This window comes from Melanerpes formicivorus, unplaced genomic scaffold (genome assembly GCF_026170545.1).
Source record: "Melanerpes formicivorus ecotype bairdi unplaced genomic scaffold, bMelFor1.0.p_v2 SCAF_175, whole genome shotgun sequence".
In the NCBI taxonomy this organism is placed as follows: Eukaryota; Metazoa; Chordata; class Aves; order Piciformes; family Picidae; genus Melanerpes; species Melanerpes formicivorus.
The window spans coordinates 297,984-316,476 of NW_027142527.1; the positions used below are offsets into that span (position 1 = coordinate 297,984).

At 43.5% G+C, this 18,493-nt stretch overlaps 1 protein-coding gene across 1 annotated transcript in view; it reads left to right on the forward strand.

Annotated features, from left to right (window-relative positions):
• The window catches only part of LOC137457372 (uncharacterized), a 61,899-nt gene extending 44,168 nt beyond the window's left edge, over positions 1–17,731 (forward strand). The window contains exons 7-11 of the mRNA XM_068169273.1: positions 2,950–3,096; positions 3,583–3,695; positions 8,174–8,338; positions 12,105–12,185; positions 17,468–17,731. Of these exons, the coding sequence (XP_068025374.1) occupies positions 2,950–3,096; positions 3,583–3,695; positions 8,174–8,338; positions 12,105–12,185; positions 17,468–17,491 (530 nt within the window). The 3' untranslated portion in view covers positions 17,492–17,731. The remainder of the gene's footprint in view (positions 1–2,949; positions 3,097–3,582; positions 3,696–8,173; positions 8,339–12,104; positions 12,186–17,467) is intronic.
• The last annotated feature ends 762 nt before the right edge of the window (positions 17,732–18,493 follow it).

The following is an 18,493-nucleotide window of genomic DNA, read 5'->3' on the forward strand; positions in this document are numbered from 1 at the left end:
TGTATGCCCTGTGTGTCTGTGGCTGACTTACAAAGAGTTGGAGAGAGTCTGGAGCTTGAAATCCAGGCATTTCTAACCTTCTGGAGGACGGGTAGTTCCCTTCTGGGATTTGCTCTCTAAGCGTACATGGTTTAGGTAATCAATTCAGTCCTTAGGAGAAGTACAGACTTCACACTATAAAGATGATTTTTGATCCAGGGAGCCTCATGTTCCCATTGTGGGATTTCATTGTTGCAACTAATCTTTTGTTCAAAGGTAGATTGGCATTGTATTGTGGTGACAGTGAGATCCAAGTTGATGCCAATCTCTGTAGACTTCCGTCAGTTACCAATGGTCATCCCTGCATCACAGCCTTACTTCACAAAAATATCCTCTTCTCTACAAACATAAGGGACTGACCACCAGCTTTGAGAGCATCTCAGCTGCAAGGATGGAAATAGATAGCCAGGTTCCCTTTAGCCCATTAAAGACAAGTAGGATCCTAGGATCCAGAGCAAACAAGGGTGTTGCAGAGCCTGTTGTCATCCGGTAGCATGAACTCAAACAGCATCTCCTGGAGCAGACACTGAAATTCTGGTGCCTACAGCCATGTTTCAAGAGAAATGGAAATGGTATTTTGGCAAAAGAGAGGCAGGGGGATAAAAGGCATTGCTTACTACCGTTAACTTGGAACATAGTTGACCCTGGAAACACCTGGCTTTGAGTTGGTGATTGAGAAACATAAAGGGAAAAATGCATTTCTCAGGTCAAAGTCTGGCAAGCCTCTGTCTTCATCACATAAACTAGATGTGCATCTCACCCTGCCAGCAGGGTGGTCTAAAGGGTTGAGGTGCCACCCACTTCTTGCCAAGAGTTACATACTCAGGTCAGAGATGGTGGCTTAGTTGTTGCCCCTCTACTGAGCTCATTCTACAGATACATAAGACTTCCAAAAGTATACACATTGAATCCTTGGGAAGGAGAAGAAAAACTGTTTGAAAACCACAAATAGGCATTAGGGAAGCAAGCATTATAAACAAATACTTAACACAAGTGAACTTGTTTGGTTCATTTTGCTGTAGGAAACTGTCATGATTTTCAAGTTGCAGATCACCCATGTATTTAGTTTCTGGCAGTGGCTTTGGGGTTGTTTGAAGAGGGAAAATGGGGGCTTGTTTGACACAGAGGTTGTAAAATCCCACTCTCCCATTTACTTGCTTAGGTGACTGTGGAGAATTTCCTGGGACAAAAGTATTGGCATTAAAAGGAGCATAAAATAAAGCTCCCCAAACCTGATTTTTAGAAAGATAAATCCATATTTCACATACAACTCTGAATTTACAAGGGTGAGACTTTGAGGAGCACATAAGCAGCAAAAGGGGCATGGTGTGCACTGAAACCCAGTTGGTCTCCATAAATTACTGAATGACTCTGAAAGCATCGCCAGTCACTTTCTTACTCCTCCCAATAAGGGAAAGGAAGAAGGGGGAGAAGGAGTGAGAGATAAAACAGCCCAGTCCTATATTCCATTACTCAATTACAAAACAGACTAAATAGAGCAGGTTGAGGGATCACTGAATTTTCTAGGAATGAAATGGGATAGAAAGCCAAGAAAAAACACTCTGTCTATCAGGGGGTTGAGAGTACAGTGCTGTGGAGAGCCTTATGCAGTTGGGACTGCTTCCAGATGACCTCCTTTCTGTCCTGGAAACTCTCAGAGCAGATGTGGCTCTTTGTCTTAGACTTGATGCTGAGATAACTGTTGTCAGTGTTAGGTGATGTCAACCAAAGCAGTAGGGGTTACTGATCTATTCAGATATGACCTTCAAATCACACTGCCCCTGAACAAGCAATCCCACGTAAGGAGTTCAGCACATGGTTGGTGGGGGTACCGCTGAACTTTCAACCTGCAGGTCTGCATCTCACGGAGGTGAAATGAAAAATGTAAGATAAGCCCCATTTTAGCAGTGGCTGTGAGACACCAGGCATCTCACAACCAGGTGGTTTGAAATAACCTTCCTGTTCTGTACCAATCATCTGCCCAATTCTAGCCCAAGCTCTGCTGGAGTGTAAGGACTGAATCCATTTCAGAGCTTCCCTTATTGCCGAGGAAAAGGAGCAGATACACATTTAAATCCAAGTGTACAATGCAGTTTGTTGCAAAATTGAGAATCCATCAGAGGCAGAATATGCTGCAAGGGAAATATCAGGTCCACTCTCTTTGATTTGTATAGGGGTAAGTCCAGAGAGCTCTGAGCAGGGTTCTCCATTTGTCACTGCCTGGCATCTTAAAAGCAGAGCACACTGAAAACAGAGCACTCCTTTGTGAGAAGTGGCACTGACATTCAATCTAGGTTTATTTTTTGTGTGTGGGAGGGAGGAAAGGACTGGTCTGGTTCCCTAAGCAAAGGTGAAGTAGACAATTGTTCTGAGCATCTGTCCTCACTGAGGTCAGGGCGGTCCGACTCAGCTGATCCACAGGTTTTTTGGCAACAGCAGTCACAGACTCTGGACAGCACAGGCTGTCAGATGCCAGCTGAGTGGGTCAGAAAAGACACCCAGGAAGCCTAGGGGGCTGTGGTGGTGATGGTAAAAGCACAAATCTGTAGGAAGTCAAACTTCACAAATTCAGGGGACAATGAACCAGCAGTTAAAAGACCAGAATGTTGTATTACTGAAGTGGTTTTAATGCTTTGGATGATCAGCATTGAAAAATTCATAAAGAGAAGAAACTCATTTTTTGTTATGGATCTGTGAAATTTAAGGCATTGATCTAAAAGGTTGCAAAGTCTGGAATTTCCAAACCCAGTTCTAGCTGGATGGGTTGGTTTAGGCATCTTTGTTGTGGCAAGCTTTCTGGATTACATCTCACTCCTCCTTAGAGTTCCTTTTTCCCTTCCAATTAAGTAACTTCTCTTACAACTGCAAAGAAATAGAACAGTGGAAATTATTGTCATTTCCCTCTTCCAGATCCTGAGGCATTTCACATCTTGCCACAGTCATCTAAGTGGCCATCTGAACCTCCTGGGCTGCACTTGCTGACTCTGGGTTTCAAGAGCAAAGGCATTGGGAGACGTGTGGAAAAGTGGACACGCGGAAGACTGTCACTGCTCTCAGGTACTCCAACTTGCTTAAGAGCTGGCATAGCTCAGAGGTGTCCTCCATGAGCCTTGCTAAATGAGGGGGCTAGGGGGGTCCTCGTGTCCCATGTCTCTGTGCCAGCAGCCTTGACTGTCCAGACAGCTCTCCCCACCATCCTCTCTCCCCCTCCAGTTTACCCATCACCTTGCTAGATCCATCATGGCAAACATATCTGAATGAACACAGTTTATGGGCTTGTGATTCTTGCCATCCTGAAGAAACTTTCTGAAAAGCTCTTTCAAGTGTAGGAAATAATAGCTGGCACTAATGCCTGACATTATGAGCTGCCCAGGGAGGTGGTGGAGTCACCATTCCTGGAAGTGGTTTTAAAAAAGACTGGATGAGACACTTGATGCCATGGCTTAGCTGAGTAGATGGTGTTAGGTAACAGATTGGACTTGATGATCTCAAAGGTCTTTTCCAACCTAGTTAATGATGTGATTCTGTGATTTCATTTCCTAGACCAGAAAGCACTTTTCAATACTCTCAAGGGCCAAGAGGCAGAGAGATACTGGAAAATCGTTGGGAAAAAGATCATGTCAGCAATGGATTTCATAAGAAGCACCAAGTTAATTGTGAGTATAAACCTCAGTGTCTGGGGTGCAGTGTGTGTGGTGGCAGAAGCCAGTGCGTGTGTGAACCATGTGTACTTTTGGGTGGGTAATTCATTCTGCACGTGTTCCTTCTCTGTCCAGAAGTGCTCAGTGAATTCATTAGGTAGAGTTCTAATGGATTTTAGATACTTTTTAAAGCAGTTCTAATTATTTAACCGTGTACCCAGTGTGTTTGAGATCACTTTGCAAGCAATTTTCTCAAGTCTTTATGGCCTCTGATATTAAATCCCTACTTCACGTAACCACCAAAGCTACTCACTAGATACAATACCTGAAGTACACTACACACACCACCAGAATCTCCTTCAAGAGTTAATAATTGCTGTTTGAAGCATTTCTAGTTATTTAGATTCTGATCCCTGTGTAGTGAAGTATGTGACATAACCTTCCAATCTGTTACAGCCATATTGAAGGTCTATTAGTTAATTCTGCTCCATACTTCCTGCAATAATGTACACAGCTTTTTAGCACCGTGGCTTTTGATTAGCACAAAAGGTCAAAACTCAAATTTGCATGTAGACTAGACTGTTTGAATGCAATTCTTGAATGATTCTCTTGAAAATAAGTGGAAGAAGCCTCTCCTCCCCAGATTGTAAATGTTAATGCTAACATTCTTTCCCTAGCAATAACAGCTCTTTGGTTTTCTGTGTGTTGAAGGCATCAGCCATTTCCTCCTCAGAGGTGTCTTAGCAAATCACAGGATTTATATTCTTAGGTTTTGATAGCAGATAGGAGGTTGACAAAAACTGCTACTTAGCAACCCCTAGCAAGGGAGAAACATTAGCTAGATATTTGGGGAAGCTCTGTCTCCTTTCCTCTCAGAGAGCAGCTGCTGAAACAACAGGAAGTGCTTGAACTCACATCCTTAGTGGGAGGTAAAGGTGCTTAGAGTGTCACTACAATGGACTCTCATCAAGCATCTGCATCAAAGTGAGGCAGGTGAAGCTGGCTGAGGGCAGACAACCCCGAGGGAACAGCAGCTCCTTCTTTCCAGTTCTTTCCTTAAAACATGTGCTGTTGGCTTTGGATGACCAAAAGCCCATTCTTGACGTTCAGGCTAATAGCAGTGGCATCTTTGGGAAGGTGAAGTATCTGGTATTGCTGTGTGCACTTTGAACATTTAAGAAGCTAGAAGTATGACCTGACAATGGGTTGGGTACAGAATAAAACCCTGGTCTTTCTAAAAGCTCTGGCAAAACTCATTTCTGGAAAAAACAAAACAAAACCAACAAACAAATTTGGACCTTACTCTCTTTGGATGTAACAGAGAGTATCAAGAAGAGAAAAAGCTTTGAGATCAGGTATCTTTTGGATTCCCCGTAACTACCCTGTTGTGTAAATGGATATAGAGGAATAGGACCACAGGATTCAATCTGATACATAGTGTATCTGTCATCCCCAAAGAGAGAAGAGCAAACAAACTCACCATAGAAGAGATGAGAGCAGAGTAGTGTGCTAGGACCACTCAAGCCAGTCCCCACTACTTGTATGAATTTGCACTGCTCCTACACAGTCATATTTGCTACCAGCTCTAGACCTCACCTCATACATTTAACTATTCTTGCTGAAACAGAAGAGAGCTCTCAAAGACACAGGGTGAAATCCCAGCACCCCTGAAGACAGCAGCAAACTCGACTCATGCTTCAGGCAAGGTTTACCCCAGTGCCACCTCCGGCAGCAGCAAGAATGGGTAAACAGGTCTTAACCACGGTCCTGTAGATGTAAAAGCAGTCACCAGAGGGTCAGTATGGGAGCTTTAATGAAGAGGAGGAAAGCCTCAAGACAGAAGAAATGATCACTGGGTTAGATCAAACAGCTGCTAATTCCTCATCCATTATGTGGGGAAACATTTTCACTTTCCTGACAGTTTTCATAGCATCGAATGATCCAGGCAAGACAGAACCTCTGACCCAAAGAGCAAATGACAAAGCCAATTCTACCTGATAATACAGATAGGCACAGAGCCAGAACTGCACTGCTACTGGTGACTAAAAGCTCTTTATGGACCTAGCAGAGATTTGGCCACTTGTGCCTCCTTGAAAGTATTCCAACATTTTCCTCAGGCTAGAAATATTCCACCATATTGCCCTCAGACACACACTGAATGAAAAACTTCTGCTGAGACAAACCTCAGACACAAACTCTAGCTTTACAGCTTGAAGATGATAATAGACTGTGTTTGGGATTTAACAGGACAAACATTCCTTTCTGCCCTTTTCTTCATTTGCAGATGCAAACACACAATCAAAAGTGCTTCTCCTAAGCAGATTTTTTTTCCTTTACAAAGCAACACAAAAAAATCTCAGTGCTAAAGCAGAGTTTGTTAAGCCATAGCAACTCTTGGTAGTAGTCAATTCTGCCACCTCAGGTTTGCAGCTACACAGCCTAGTGTTCATAATATGATTTATACCACTGTGGGTAAGATGTGAAGCTAAAGATTAAAAAGGCAGATGAAAAAAGCATTTTCTGTTGCCCCCCACCCCTTGGTAAGATGTGAAGTGAAAGATTAAAAAAGCAGCTTAAAAAAGCATTTTCTATTGCCCCCCACCCCCTTCTTTGTGAAGAACAGCCAGTCCCATTTGAATCAAGGGGACACTTGTGTATTGGGACACAGGAAGCATTTGAGGGAGAATGTCCCAGTCTGGTCCCTGCACAGTATCATCTGCTCTGGGTGGGGAAATGCCATAGACCTCATCTACCCAGAAACACTAACCAGAAATACAGATATACATGGCACAAAGATTATTTGCCTTATCTATATACATAAATATTTTACATCTATATAATCTCAGGCAAACCTTCAGCTACTCATATTCCAGTGAAGCTTACCCACACTAATAAGTGATTATTCTATCAAGACATTTCACTGGGGTCATTTCTACTGCTTTGTACACACCAAGCTTGCTGTTCTCCTGCTGCAGTCCCATATCAAGGGCACATGATGCTACATAACAGGAGAAACAGTGGCCAGGAGGCTGTATTAGACTGCTCAGATGGTAAAGGTGAACAAGCCCCACCATATGATTCACAGCATGATGTGCACATTTACAGACCTCAATGGTTTGCTGTCTGTTTTTTAAGTAGAGGGAAAGTGTTTACTGCACACAGATTTCAGCATACAGGCTTTCTGAAGGACACCAAGGGCATTAAAGAAACATTATGGTGGGTTTTTTTCTGCTTGTTATTGCAATACATCACAGTGCTGCTTGCAAGGCAGAACTTCATTCAGATTTAGAGCTAAACAATAGTCGTAAAGCCTCGACAACAGAAAAGCAGAACTACTGGGGGGCATTCCAGACATGCAAAGTGGTGCTCTTAAAGCTGAGAGTTAAACTTACCACACACATTGGGTATGGCAGACTCTGCTTTGCATTCAGGCTGACCAGCCACTTTGCTTTACTTTTTCTTTAGTACTGTGCCAGGTTACACCCATCCCTGGAGGGGGTTGAAAAAAATCCCAGCCCCTAGGCAGACAAAAGAACCTGAGCCAGGTGGGCAGAGAGAGAGATTTAGTTTTCCCCCTCCCAGGAGGAGGGGTCCCCTGAGTCAAAGGTCTATTCCACTCCTCCTTCGTGTCCAGCAAGCCTATTTAAAGGGGGCCATTGCCTTACTTCCCCCTGTTTTTCCTGCACGTTGCCTGCTGGACAGGCTATCTTTGCTGCCTTCCTGCAGCCACCCCGTGGTGAGGGCTATCCCCATGTTGCTTCCAGACCACTTCTAAGGACTGCATCCAAACAATCCATTTGCATTCAGGGAATCCAGTGCCAGCTAAAGCCCAGCTTGATTTGAATCTGGGTATGAACATCAATGGCAACAAGAAAAGTATGTTGATGATAAAAGAAAGACTAGGGAAGATGTGAGCCCACTCCAGAAGGAAACAGGGGACCTATTCCCCTGGGGTAAGGAGAATGCTGAGGTACTCAACAACTCTTGCTGTAGTTTTCACCAAAAAAGGCTCTAACCACAGTTATAAAAGGTAAAAGCAGGAAGTGAGGAAATTCAAAACCACCCACTGAAAGTGAAGATCAGGTTGGAGACCACCCTAAGAATCTGAAGGTGTGTAAGACCTGACAAGATCTCTATGCAGTTCCTGAGGGAACTGGCAGATGAAGTTGCTAAGCCACTTTCCATCATATTTGAAAAGTCAGTGAAGTACCCAGGGACTGCAAAAGGAAAAAACATAACCCCCATTTTCAAAAAGGTTAAAAGAAAAGACCAGGCAGGGAGCCGCAGGCCAGTCAGCCTCACCTCTGTGCCTGGCCAGGTCATGGAGCAAATCCTCCTGGATACTCTGCTAGTCATATGAAAAATGAGGAGGTGATTTGTGTTAACCTGCACAAATATGTGTATGATGATAAGCCTCAAGGCACTAGGGACTCAAGGGATGATTGTGTTTTCCATGACTCTCTTCTAACTGACTTGCGTTTGTGACCAAACAGGACAAGCGCTGCCCATGCTCACGGGCAGTAGAGAAGCTGCAGCAGGCCAGCCTCTTTGGCCGCATGCAGCACCTCGAGGAACAGGCCCAGCTGCTTGAGCAAGTGATGGCTGAGGCAGCCACCATCCCCTACCTGCAGGACCTCAGTCAGGAGGATACCCAACTGGTAAGTATTTATTTCTTCACCCTGGTTTTGGCTTTCGGAGGCAGGGAGCCAGGGAAGGGATGGGGCAGAACACTCTGCTGCAGTTTGCTCTGGAAGTCATTTTCCCAATGTGCAGACCTGAAGTAGTTTTAAAGTCCTCCTGCAGTGCCTTGTCAGAGGAGGTGCTAATCACCTGCAAGGGTGATTTGTATAGAACCAGCATGACTCATCTGTAGGCACATTTTTAAAACCTCTTCTTTCCCCCCAAACGTCCCCAAGTCAGTCTGTAAGAATGATTGCAATTATTCAGATCATGCTACTTTAGGATAGCTAACATCAGAAGCCACCTGCAGCAAACAGGCCAAATCTAGACAAAGCTGAGGAGAGGAGGGGAAGGAGAGGAAAGATTTTCTTTCCTGGCTGTGTCTACAACATACTCCCTGTCTCTGAATAAACCCATCTACCTGCTATGCCTTTATTTTCCCTGTGTAAAACAAAGGCAATGATGCTAGCAGGGCTGTTGCAAGACTAAAGTCATTAATAGCTTGCCAGTATATCAATAAGCTGCCATCAGAAAGTCCTGTATGGCTTTTCTTCCACCAGGCTGCTGGGTTTTCAGCTGGGGCAGGGAGGGAGGAAGCTCACGTACATGCAAATTCGAAGCATTGCAGACAGAAAAAAAAGTCCCTCGGCAGTCCCTGCATTTAAATGCAGTCCAATTGGTGTGATCCAACTTCAGCTCACCGAAGACTCTTGGTTTTCCTCAAGCTGGTCCCTTGACATTTGTTTGCAGTCCTGCAAAGCTCCTAAGCTCTGCAGAACTAAAGCTTCACAGCAGCTTGCTTTAGGGAAGGCGAGCAGCGGCCTGCAACTGCAGGAGGTGGTTGCCAGACTTTGAAGTCTGGGCTCGAGAGAAGGGGAAACGACACTGCAGAGAAACTGTGTTATTAAAAGACATTCTCCTTTTGATGCACATTTTCTAGTGTTAAACTTCAGCAGGTCTACATTTCAAGGCTGGCTAAAGGGTCTTGAGTTACTGGTCCATATTTCAGTGGTAGGTTTCTCTCCAGGGTACAATAGTTTCAGTACATCTCACATAAGGCACAAGGCTATGACACTGCTGCCTGTATCTTGTCATGTAGTAATCATAAGCCTGACCTCCCTGGAAAGATTTTTTTGGAGGCCTCAGGCCACCCAAGACAAAGGTCTTCAGTCTCTTAAGGGTAGGACTGGGCAGAACAAGGTTTAAGTGACAGATTGTAAATCTTTCAACAAAACACATAGGTATTGTTTACTGAGCCCAAGATAGAAAATGGCTTTTAAAAGAATAGATGCAAACAATCTCCACCAGTTACCCCACCCAGAGCATCAAAAGGTATTTATTCAGCATGCATTTCTTTGTCTTAGTCCTGTCATCCTCTTCTGAAACACCTCTTTAGTCTCTGTGTGCAATGGAGGCTCAGGTTCTTTGGTAGCTGGAATATTTTAGGAGCTTCAGGAATCAGAGGGTTAAGGCACATGACTGCAATCAAGAACTTGCAGAGGGACTTCACCAGGGAGTGATTAAGGGGCTTTACCTTTCCCAGTGGCACCAGCCTGCACGGCACAGGCTGCTCTTAACGCCAGCAGGGACTCTGTCCCTACCACATTCCAACTGCAGCGAGCACAAAACATTGCTGCTTGTTGGATCTACACACCCAAACCATCCAGGGAGCAAGTGAAAGATTCTCACTTGTTCAGCCTACCTTCTACTCTCCTCATTTAAGTGGGGTCTAGGAAGGATGAAACATTTGCAGCACTGGGATGCACTGATGGGATTCACTGTGTCTCAAAGGATGCCACAGAGGCAGCCCCACCATCTCCATAAGGTCAGAATCACAACACCCATGCTTACTCCATGAGCAGCATTTCTAGGAGACAGCTAAATCCTTCCATGAAGAGAACGGAGGTGGCCAAATTCTCATCTCACTTGTGCTAATAAAAATGTAAAGTAATTCCTCTGAGGTGATTCTACTTTACATTGGTAAAACAGAGATCAGACTTTATGACCAAGCAAGACACTTAAATTGTGTCAGCTAGAAAATGCTAGAGAAGCCAAATGTTTATTATCACCTGCAGCATAAGCTGTATAAAGTTTAAAACACACTGAATGTAGAGTGGTGCAATTCTCACTGATACAGCAAGGATCCCAAAGGCATTTCAGTTATAAACTCTGCTGGTGTAAATGTCTTTCTCTGACTAGATAGAGTCCTAATCTATGGCACAGAAAACTGAGGCCTTTTAAAATCAGTATTTATTCACAAAGCCTGGGAAAGTAAAGATTTCAGTTAGCTTGAACAATTGGATTTAAGTGGGGGGAAAACCCTGCAGAAAAATCTTTCCCAGGTTTACGCTTTCGATACCAACATATTCGTACATGGTAAATCCAGAGGAAAGCTTGTTAAGAAAGCAGAAATCTTTCTCAATTTCAAATCAAATGAGGACAAGATCTATTTTTTTTCAAGGCAGTGTTTCTCCTTGGAGGGGATTTTCCAACAAAGGTCAGCTTTGAGAGAATTACTGTGCTTTGCCAACTGCCTGCTCTTGTAGCGTTCACGTTTTGGCTGCCAACAGAGCTGGTGAAAAAATGTGGGTGATAAAATTAAACCCAGAGCACAGGTTGGGCACTTTTCACTGGCAGGTATCCATATCAGTGAAACTTCAAATGGAAAGGTCTTTTTTTTCTTTAGCTCCTTGGCCAAAGCTGTGAAACCTCCAGCCTGAATGGGCTGTGGGAGCAGCCCCTTTGGGGGTGACATATTCATGTCCTGCTCCCTGCTCCGGCGGGTGTTGTGCCACCAGATCTTCAGACAGAATCACTCCAAGGAAAGCAATGGAGAAATCCTCTCCTTCCCCTGACCAGTTCCTCCTCTGCCTGGTTTGACACAGAATCTGTGCTTTGCCTGTTCTGCCCTTAATACCCTTAGTCTCTGGGCTGTGTCTGTTCTGGATTCATAGATGGAGATTATCTGTCAGGAAAGTGTTGTGATGGAAAATTTCTGACAAATCTGTCTTGACTCCTTTTGCACTAAAGTCAGAGGCAGAAAGCTGCAGGTTTGGTTTTTTATGAATACTGATTCATGACTTTAAAAAAAAAAAAGGTTTTTATCAATTAGGAATAGAATAGAATAGAATAGAATAGAATAGAATAGAATAGAATAGAATAGAATAGAATAGAATAGAATAGAATAGAATAGAATAGACCAGGTTGGAATAGATCTTTGAGACCATCGAGTCCAACCTGTCATCCAACACTATCTAATCAACTAAACCATGGCAACAAGCACCCCATCCAGCTACGGTCAAAGCATCTCAGCTTTAGTGTTGTCCTCTTGTGAGGTTTTACATGCTGCTCTAAATTATGATACATGAGCCTTGGGAGAAAATGCTAAAAAGCATTCCTGTACAACACAGAATATCCCAGACAGCTAAAGAATGAAATATGGACCCTTTGTCCTTTACAACCCAAGCCTTCCTTTCCAAAGTATAAACATTTACTGCATTAAAAACATATAGGCTTCAATACAGAATTTCCAGAGGATTTTTCCCCCCATTGTTAAGTATTTTCTATCCACAATAAGAGAGTCATGGCTGAAGCAAAGATGAGGTGGCAGTGCTCATTGTGTAACAGATGAGTAATAAAATCATCAGTGTACAAATGATTTTTTAATGAGGTTTTAATCTGTGTATTTAGAGAAGTTATTTGGGTGTGAATTCCACAGTGATCATTTTTATCTTGGTACCGCAGCTGGAGTTGCTAATGGCAGAGGCCACGGACACCCTCAGAGGAAACACTGATACCCAACGTGTGTGGAAGGAAATTCAGAAGGTAACAAGCTGCAGCAAAGGGTAGAAGAGTATATTGTTCCTTGGGGAGTAAATGTCCCCCTGAGTCATATCTGTTCAAAAGGTAGAAAAGAAAGCAGGTGCCATTTGGAAGCTGACTGTGTGCCTCCAACTCTGTCAGAGCTCAGGCACTAGCCACAGATAGATACTTACTATTTGCTTTAGCATCTAGGGTTGATCTTTGTTCATATTAATAGTCTCCTGTGGTTATCTAATACAAAAAATATCCCCAACCTCAAAGGCTGAATTTGTGGTTGATAATCATATTTCTCTTCCATCTTTATCATAGGGGGTAGTGTGCTAATTGCAGGGAGAGGGGGAGCTGTTAGGGAATAAAATTCAATCCAACAAGTGAAGTCTCTTAGTAGAGCTCAGATGAGGCTTTGGTGATGAGAGAGGTAAAAGACATGCAAATGCCTTTCTGGAGTCTCTGCACAGCAGCTGGGCAATTGACTTCTTAAAGGATTTGTGAAGCATAGGGCATCTTGTTTTGGTTCTCTCTGCTGATGAATCTGGCTCGACCTAATGAAGAGTGGGGCAGGCTGGGATGCAATAGCAGTGTTAGGTTTGGACAAAGTCTTCCAAACCAGAATGAATCACAGCTCTGGGCATTGACACCACCGACATTCAGCTACTGGAGAGAAAAGGGGTAGCAATGCATCCCCAGGAAGGGATAATGGTACTAATGGTCCAAGGCCTTGGCCTTACCCTGTGTCTTATGGCTCCATCAGATCCAGAATGACACACACTCACTCTGAGTTGTGGCTGCAGTGGGAGGCTGGAGAATAGAAAGGGCTTGAGTTCTTGCACTGGTGGGACTTGAAATTGTCCCTCTTTGGGATTTCGGTTTGACAGAGAGATACTGAAAACCCAAATCCCAGCTGCACTAAGTCAGTGTAACTAGGATGGGTATGTCTGAAAGAAGTCACAGAGGTTGAGGGGCAAGGTGCTTTCAGAGTCCATGTTTCCAAGTTATTTGAAGTAAACTTCCAGAAGGCATCTCCTCTGAGAGAAAGTCTGAGCAGGTGTATTGCCTCAGCTAGCTGTGAGATCAGTGGCTCTTAATAAAGTTTGCCAAGTACAGGATGTACAGAAAGTAACCAAGACCTAAGTGCACAAAATTATAGACAAAAGAGCATTTCAGCTCTTTCAAATGCTCATGAGGGAAGGGCAGGATAAATATTCACACCTCTTTTACATTGCCCAGGACAGTCTCTAAATCTCTCACACCTGCCTACAGATCGTATGAGAATCTTTTGCAACACAAACACTGCATATGATATGAATGATAGATATTTATACAATTACCTAAATATTTCCTGCCAGATAGAGCAAACATTGATAACCAGATACATGCAAAAAGCTCCCCCCAGTTTCAACAGTGGCTAATATTTCATTGTAAATTCAGTAGAACAAAGTATTTTCTTTTGGTGCATTTGCATGGATTCATTTCTCTAGATACTTGCAATGTAGTCTTGATAGATATCAAGACTAACAGCATTTAAAAATGGACAGAATCTCTGCAGAATTTAATAGTTGGGACTAAAAGTTACTGAAATGCATTGAAATCTACACTCTTCTGTTGCACAATTTGGGGCTTCAAAATTTGTTGGCATTCTGAACATAGTTTTGCCTTTCAGACAACCATTTGAGCTGAGGCATCCTGTTCCCAACAGCACTCCCTTTTGTTTCATAATAGAATTGTAGTCTTATTATTATTGTATTAGAACAAAGAAATGAAAACCATCATCCAATATTTCTTTTGTACTTTACTTTTTTCCCCCAACATTTAATTTCAGCACAGTCAGCATGTTCTCAGGAACAAAGGCTTTTTAAACAGAGAAGACAGGAAAACACTCAGGGAGTTCTGGGGTTTCTCTGTTGGATTTCTTGTTGGTTTGCATTGTGGGGTTTGGTGGTTTTTAATCAGCTGTAATTAAGAATGTCACACTGGGTTCAAGAGCTCTAACACAGTACTAAAGAGGACTAAATCTGCTGACTAAAAACTGATGTGGTGTGGATTACCACATGTCCCTTGTGCTAGAACCATGTGGGTAAGTTCAGGATTTCACAGTTCGCTCGGCACAGAATGCTGATTGTAGGAGCCCTCAAAGAACCATCACCCAGGCCTAGCTACAAGGTGGTTCTTTGTAATTTTGCTATTGAATTAATTTACATATATTGGAAAGCAAAAAACAAAAGACCATAAAGGAGTTTATACAAGCAGCTGTAAATGAAGAACTCCGGAAAGCTGACAGCTACACTACCACCAATGGAGTTTGGCTTTTGCAATCAAAACAGCTGTTGCACCTCATGAAAGCACTCAAGTTTGAACTGGAATGCAGTGGAATTACAGCAGTGCCTGTTCTCCACATGGTTAAAGGGTCTGTCAGAATTGGCAGTGCAAGCCACTGTTGGCAGAGTTGTATTTTCTGGAGACAGCCAGAAAAAAATTCATTCAGGCTGAGCTCTGCCACAGAAAGGCACAAGGCCTGACACACAAACACTTCCTTGTGTTGCAGTGGATGGCTTATCAAATTAGTTTTAAATGAATCTGGGCCGTTGTGCATTTCCAGCAGTGACAAAGCAGTAATATGTGTGTAGTTTCCATTGGTTTGGGTGCTGTGCTGCTCATCCAATTCACTGACAAATGTATGTTTTGAAGCAAAGTAGTTCATCAGAGGGGCTAATTATTTCTGGAAGCTTTAAATACAAAGAGATGAAAAATGACCTTGTCATTAGCTGGAGCAATGAGAACATCAGTGCACAGAAGATGTCTTTCTCAATATTACCTGACCAAGGAGAGCCTAGATTACCTTGGGAGATTAAGAAATACCCTTCTATAGAGGTTGTACCCAAAGGAGATCCAGGGTACTAGAAATCCTTGAAGAATACCTCAGGGGCAGGAAAAAAGCACCAGGTTAGTCTCTCAAAATCCTTCTTCTGCAGGATTTTACTGACACTTTTGCTTGCAGTACCCTGGATAAAATGTGAGCTTGGCATTAGCAAGTTGAGGAAACATGTCTGGGTACAAGACCTATGAAGCAGGTAACAGAGGGACTGAGTCCCAGTCTGCTTAAGAAACATGGACATTCCTACAAACAGGCTTGTAATTGTCCCTAATTCCCAAGCTGAACTTGCTGGTGGCCAGGCTGCTTGGCTCACAGAGGATTCAAGGCACCATACTAGGGCTTAGGAACAGTATTTTTAGCTACTGGCTCTGTCCAAGTTGTGTTACTTGTTGAGCCACAAGTGTACTTAAATATCACACAGGCAGCATTAAATGAGAATGGACTTTTCTGAAACGACCCTTATGAATGGGAAACCCTCCTGAGTTAGTCAGAAGATAATGTTATAGGAAAGTACATCAGAGCCTTTCTTTTAGAAAGGCTTAAGTCTTCACACCAGTGAATTACTTAGCGAGACTGATTTAGCCCAGTGGTTTGAGCAGTGACCTCTGGTGCACAGAACTCAGCAGCAATGAACAGGAAACTTGCAAGAGAGGTTCAGAAGAGCTCATCTGGTGACTCTTCTTGACCCCACAAAACTCAGTCCAGCCCCTGGGTCTTAAGCAGATGGGGACACTACCATAACAGCTAGCCCTGGCCATATTGACTAGCTGGTTTATTGATAGAGTTGTAGATGATGGTGATGACATCTGGCATGAACATGACTGCTGGGACTAGCAATACAGCTTGACCCTGAATAACTCATGGAGCCAGGTCTCTGCATGGCCACTGCAGGACTGTATAGCAGCTGCAGAGAGGCAAAGGGGTTTAGAGTACCTCAGATACATAACAGGGCAGGAAAGCTTCCCTTCTGCTCCACAGGGCCTTTACTTCTCTACAAGCTTGTAAGAGAAGAAAATAAAACAGTAAAAAAAAACAAAGACACTACTTTGCTATCTCCTAAGAATCAATTAATTAATAAAGCTTCACAATGTTATAGTGAGAGGCATTTCATTAACTAAATAGTCTAGAGCCTATCAACCAGAAATGTTTGACATCCATAGAGAGAGCTCTGTAAGTGCAAGTGCCAGTATGGCTCTGCTGCCCCTATGCAGACAATAATGTGGTTCTACTTCTGTCCTCCGCTTAGCCCCTAAGGCTTCCATGGCAGTTTCACAGGATCCTCTTAACATCATCTGAACAGCCAAAGGAAAGACAGGAGCTGGCAAATAAACACTTCCCTACACTTCCACATGTGAAACACTTCATAAAGCCTTCACATTGGAGTTTACCTCAAGGGCATCACATACTTTGGCATTTAGATAAGTTATTATGCCCATCCTTTGCTGAGCTCAGTGGAATGCCTGTTTCATCAATCTGAAAGCAGAGCAAACATGGATGAGTGGATCAAAGAACAGATGTAACTCACATAAGGATAAGGATGTAACAAAAGCTGCAGTAATATATGTGAATATGAAATGAAGTAAAATTAGCCTGACCTATTCTATAATCTTTTAGCCAGGCACATAGATTTCCGGCAGTTCACCTCTGCTTACTACATCTCTGCCTTCTGCAGTGACAGGGGAACACTCTCTGATGAACTGTGCTCTTCCACTGACATTATCTCTTCATTGAAAACCAAGCCATGGAAAAGGGCCAGAGACTTGCTAGGCTTTGGGTCAGCCAGAGGAGCAAGGAGGGAGATTCATAGGATGTCGCTGGAAAGCGGATGTGTTGCTGAGTAGTATTGTGCTGGCTGCTACAACAGTTACTTGATGTAAATGACTTTGTAATGTCTTGTAAAGTCATCCAAGCCCATGCCACAGCCACTGGGAACTGCTCTTGTTCTCAGAGCATGCAGGCTTCAAAAGTTGCTGTGTTTTGGTGTGCTCTCTTGTATCGATCTTGGCTATTCCTGAATTACTAGAAGGACACTGGTTCCTAATTTGTTCTCTTTCTGGGGCTGTGATGCAGATGCAGTGCTTCATGAATGCCTGGAGCCGTTGTGAAAAAGGAAAGCAAAGGATGGGAAAGGAACAGGAATTTTCTGGAACAGGGGTGGAAGTCTCATGTGTAACATCTAACATGTAATGAAGTCAGAAAAGTGCAGGTGCAAAAGGAAAATAGTATTAGTGGCTCTGATTCAGGCAGACTGAGAGTGAAGGAAACAAGAGCAACCAGATGGAAATGCAATTGTCCACCCAGGACAGCTTATTTTTAGTCACAGTTAGTTTGGAAAGAAATTCATTGCCAAAATGTTTGAAGCTTCACTAGAGAGAAGGGACGAACTTCTGACACCACTTCTTTCTAACTGCAGATTGGAGTCACTGAAGGCTACTGACATGAAGTGGAAGACAACAACATCAAGAACAAAGCCAGAAGAAAGAAGAAAGAAGGTTCAACGTTTACAGCAAACTGAGAGACCGGGAAATGTTATGAAAACCCCCTTTCCCCCTTTAGGTTCTCCCCCCCCCCCGCCAGTAGGATATAGTTAGGAAATTGGTATAGAGTTATGAAGAGGATTCCAACCATAGGTATTAGGTAGATAGGTTAAGAAAAACCCCTTCCCACTTTAGGTTCCCCCTCCCCCCCCCCCCCCCCCCCCCCCCCCCCTTAGGATATAGTTAGGAAGTTACTTTGCTTGTCATTAGTTTGAACTGGTTGGAATAAATGTTTTGGTCAGGTTTATTTGTCTTGTTTCTTGAACTAGGAACACCCTGGCAGGAAGGGTCTTTATTTTCTGCTCTGAGAATATTCTGCATCCAAACTCTACAAAATCCCCTTGGCTTGATTATTGCCCAAGAACAGGGATCCATCCATCCTCTGTAAGGAGGAATTCAGCCTCATAGTGCCTTCTGTCCAGCTTCATGCCTTACACTTCGGCTACTGGTGCAACCTAGAGGTACAAAGTGGCATCCTGCACCTTATGGCTGTGGTAACGACAAGTCTGAGAAACATGATGCTATGACAAAAGAGAGAGAAAGGAGAAAGGAGCCCAACTGTTCCTCCATGGTTAAGATTTTGAAGCCCTTCACTCTCATCATCTCCCTATGATTGTTTCCCTCTACTAGCTAGACATGGGTTGTTTTTTTCTAAAGATGAACAAACACTGCAGGGAGGAAAGGATTTGCCCCTGCCTTCTCCTGGGCAGATCTGGAAGCCCACCACAAAGCACACCAGGAAGAGCACCAGGAAGCACACCACAAAGCACATCAGGAAACCCACCTGCTAAGGATGAACAACTCATCTTCCACTCCCACAGCAGCAGTCTGTCATCTAGGCACATCTTACACTGCTTTGGTCTTCCAGGAAGCACAGGTGCTCAGATCCCCTGAGACCCTTC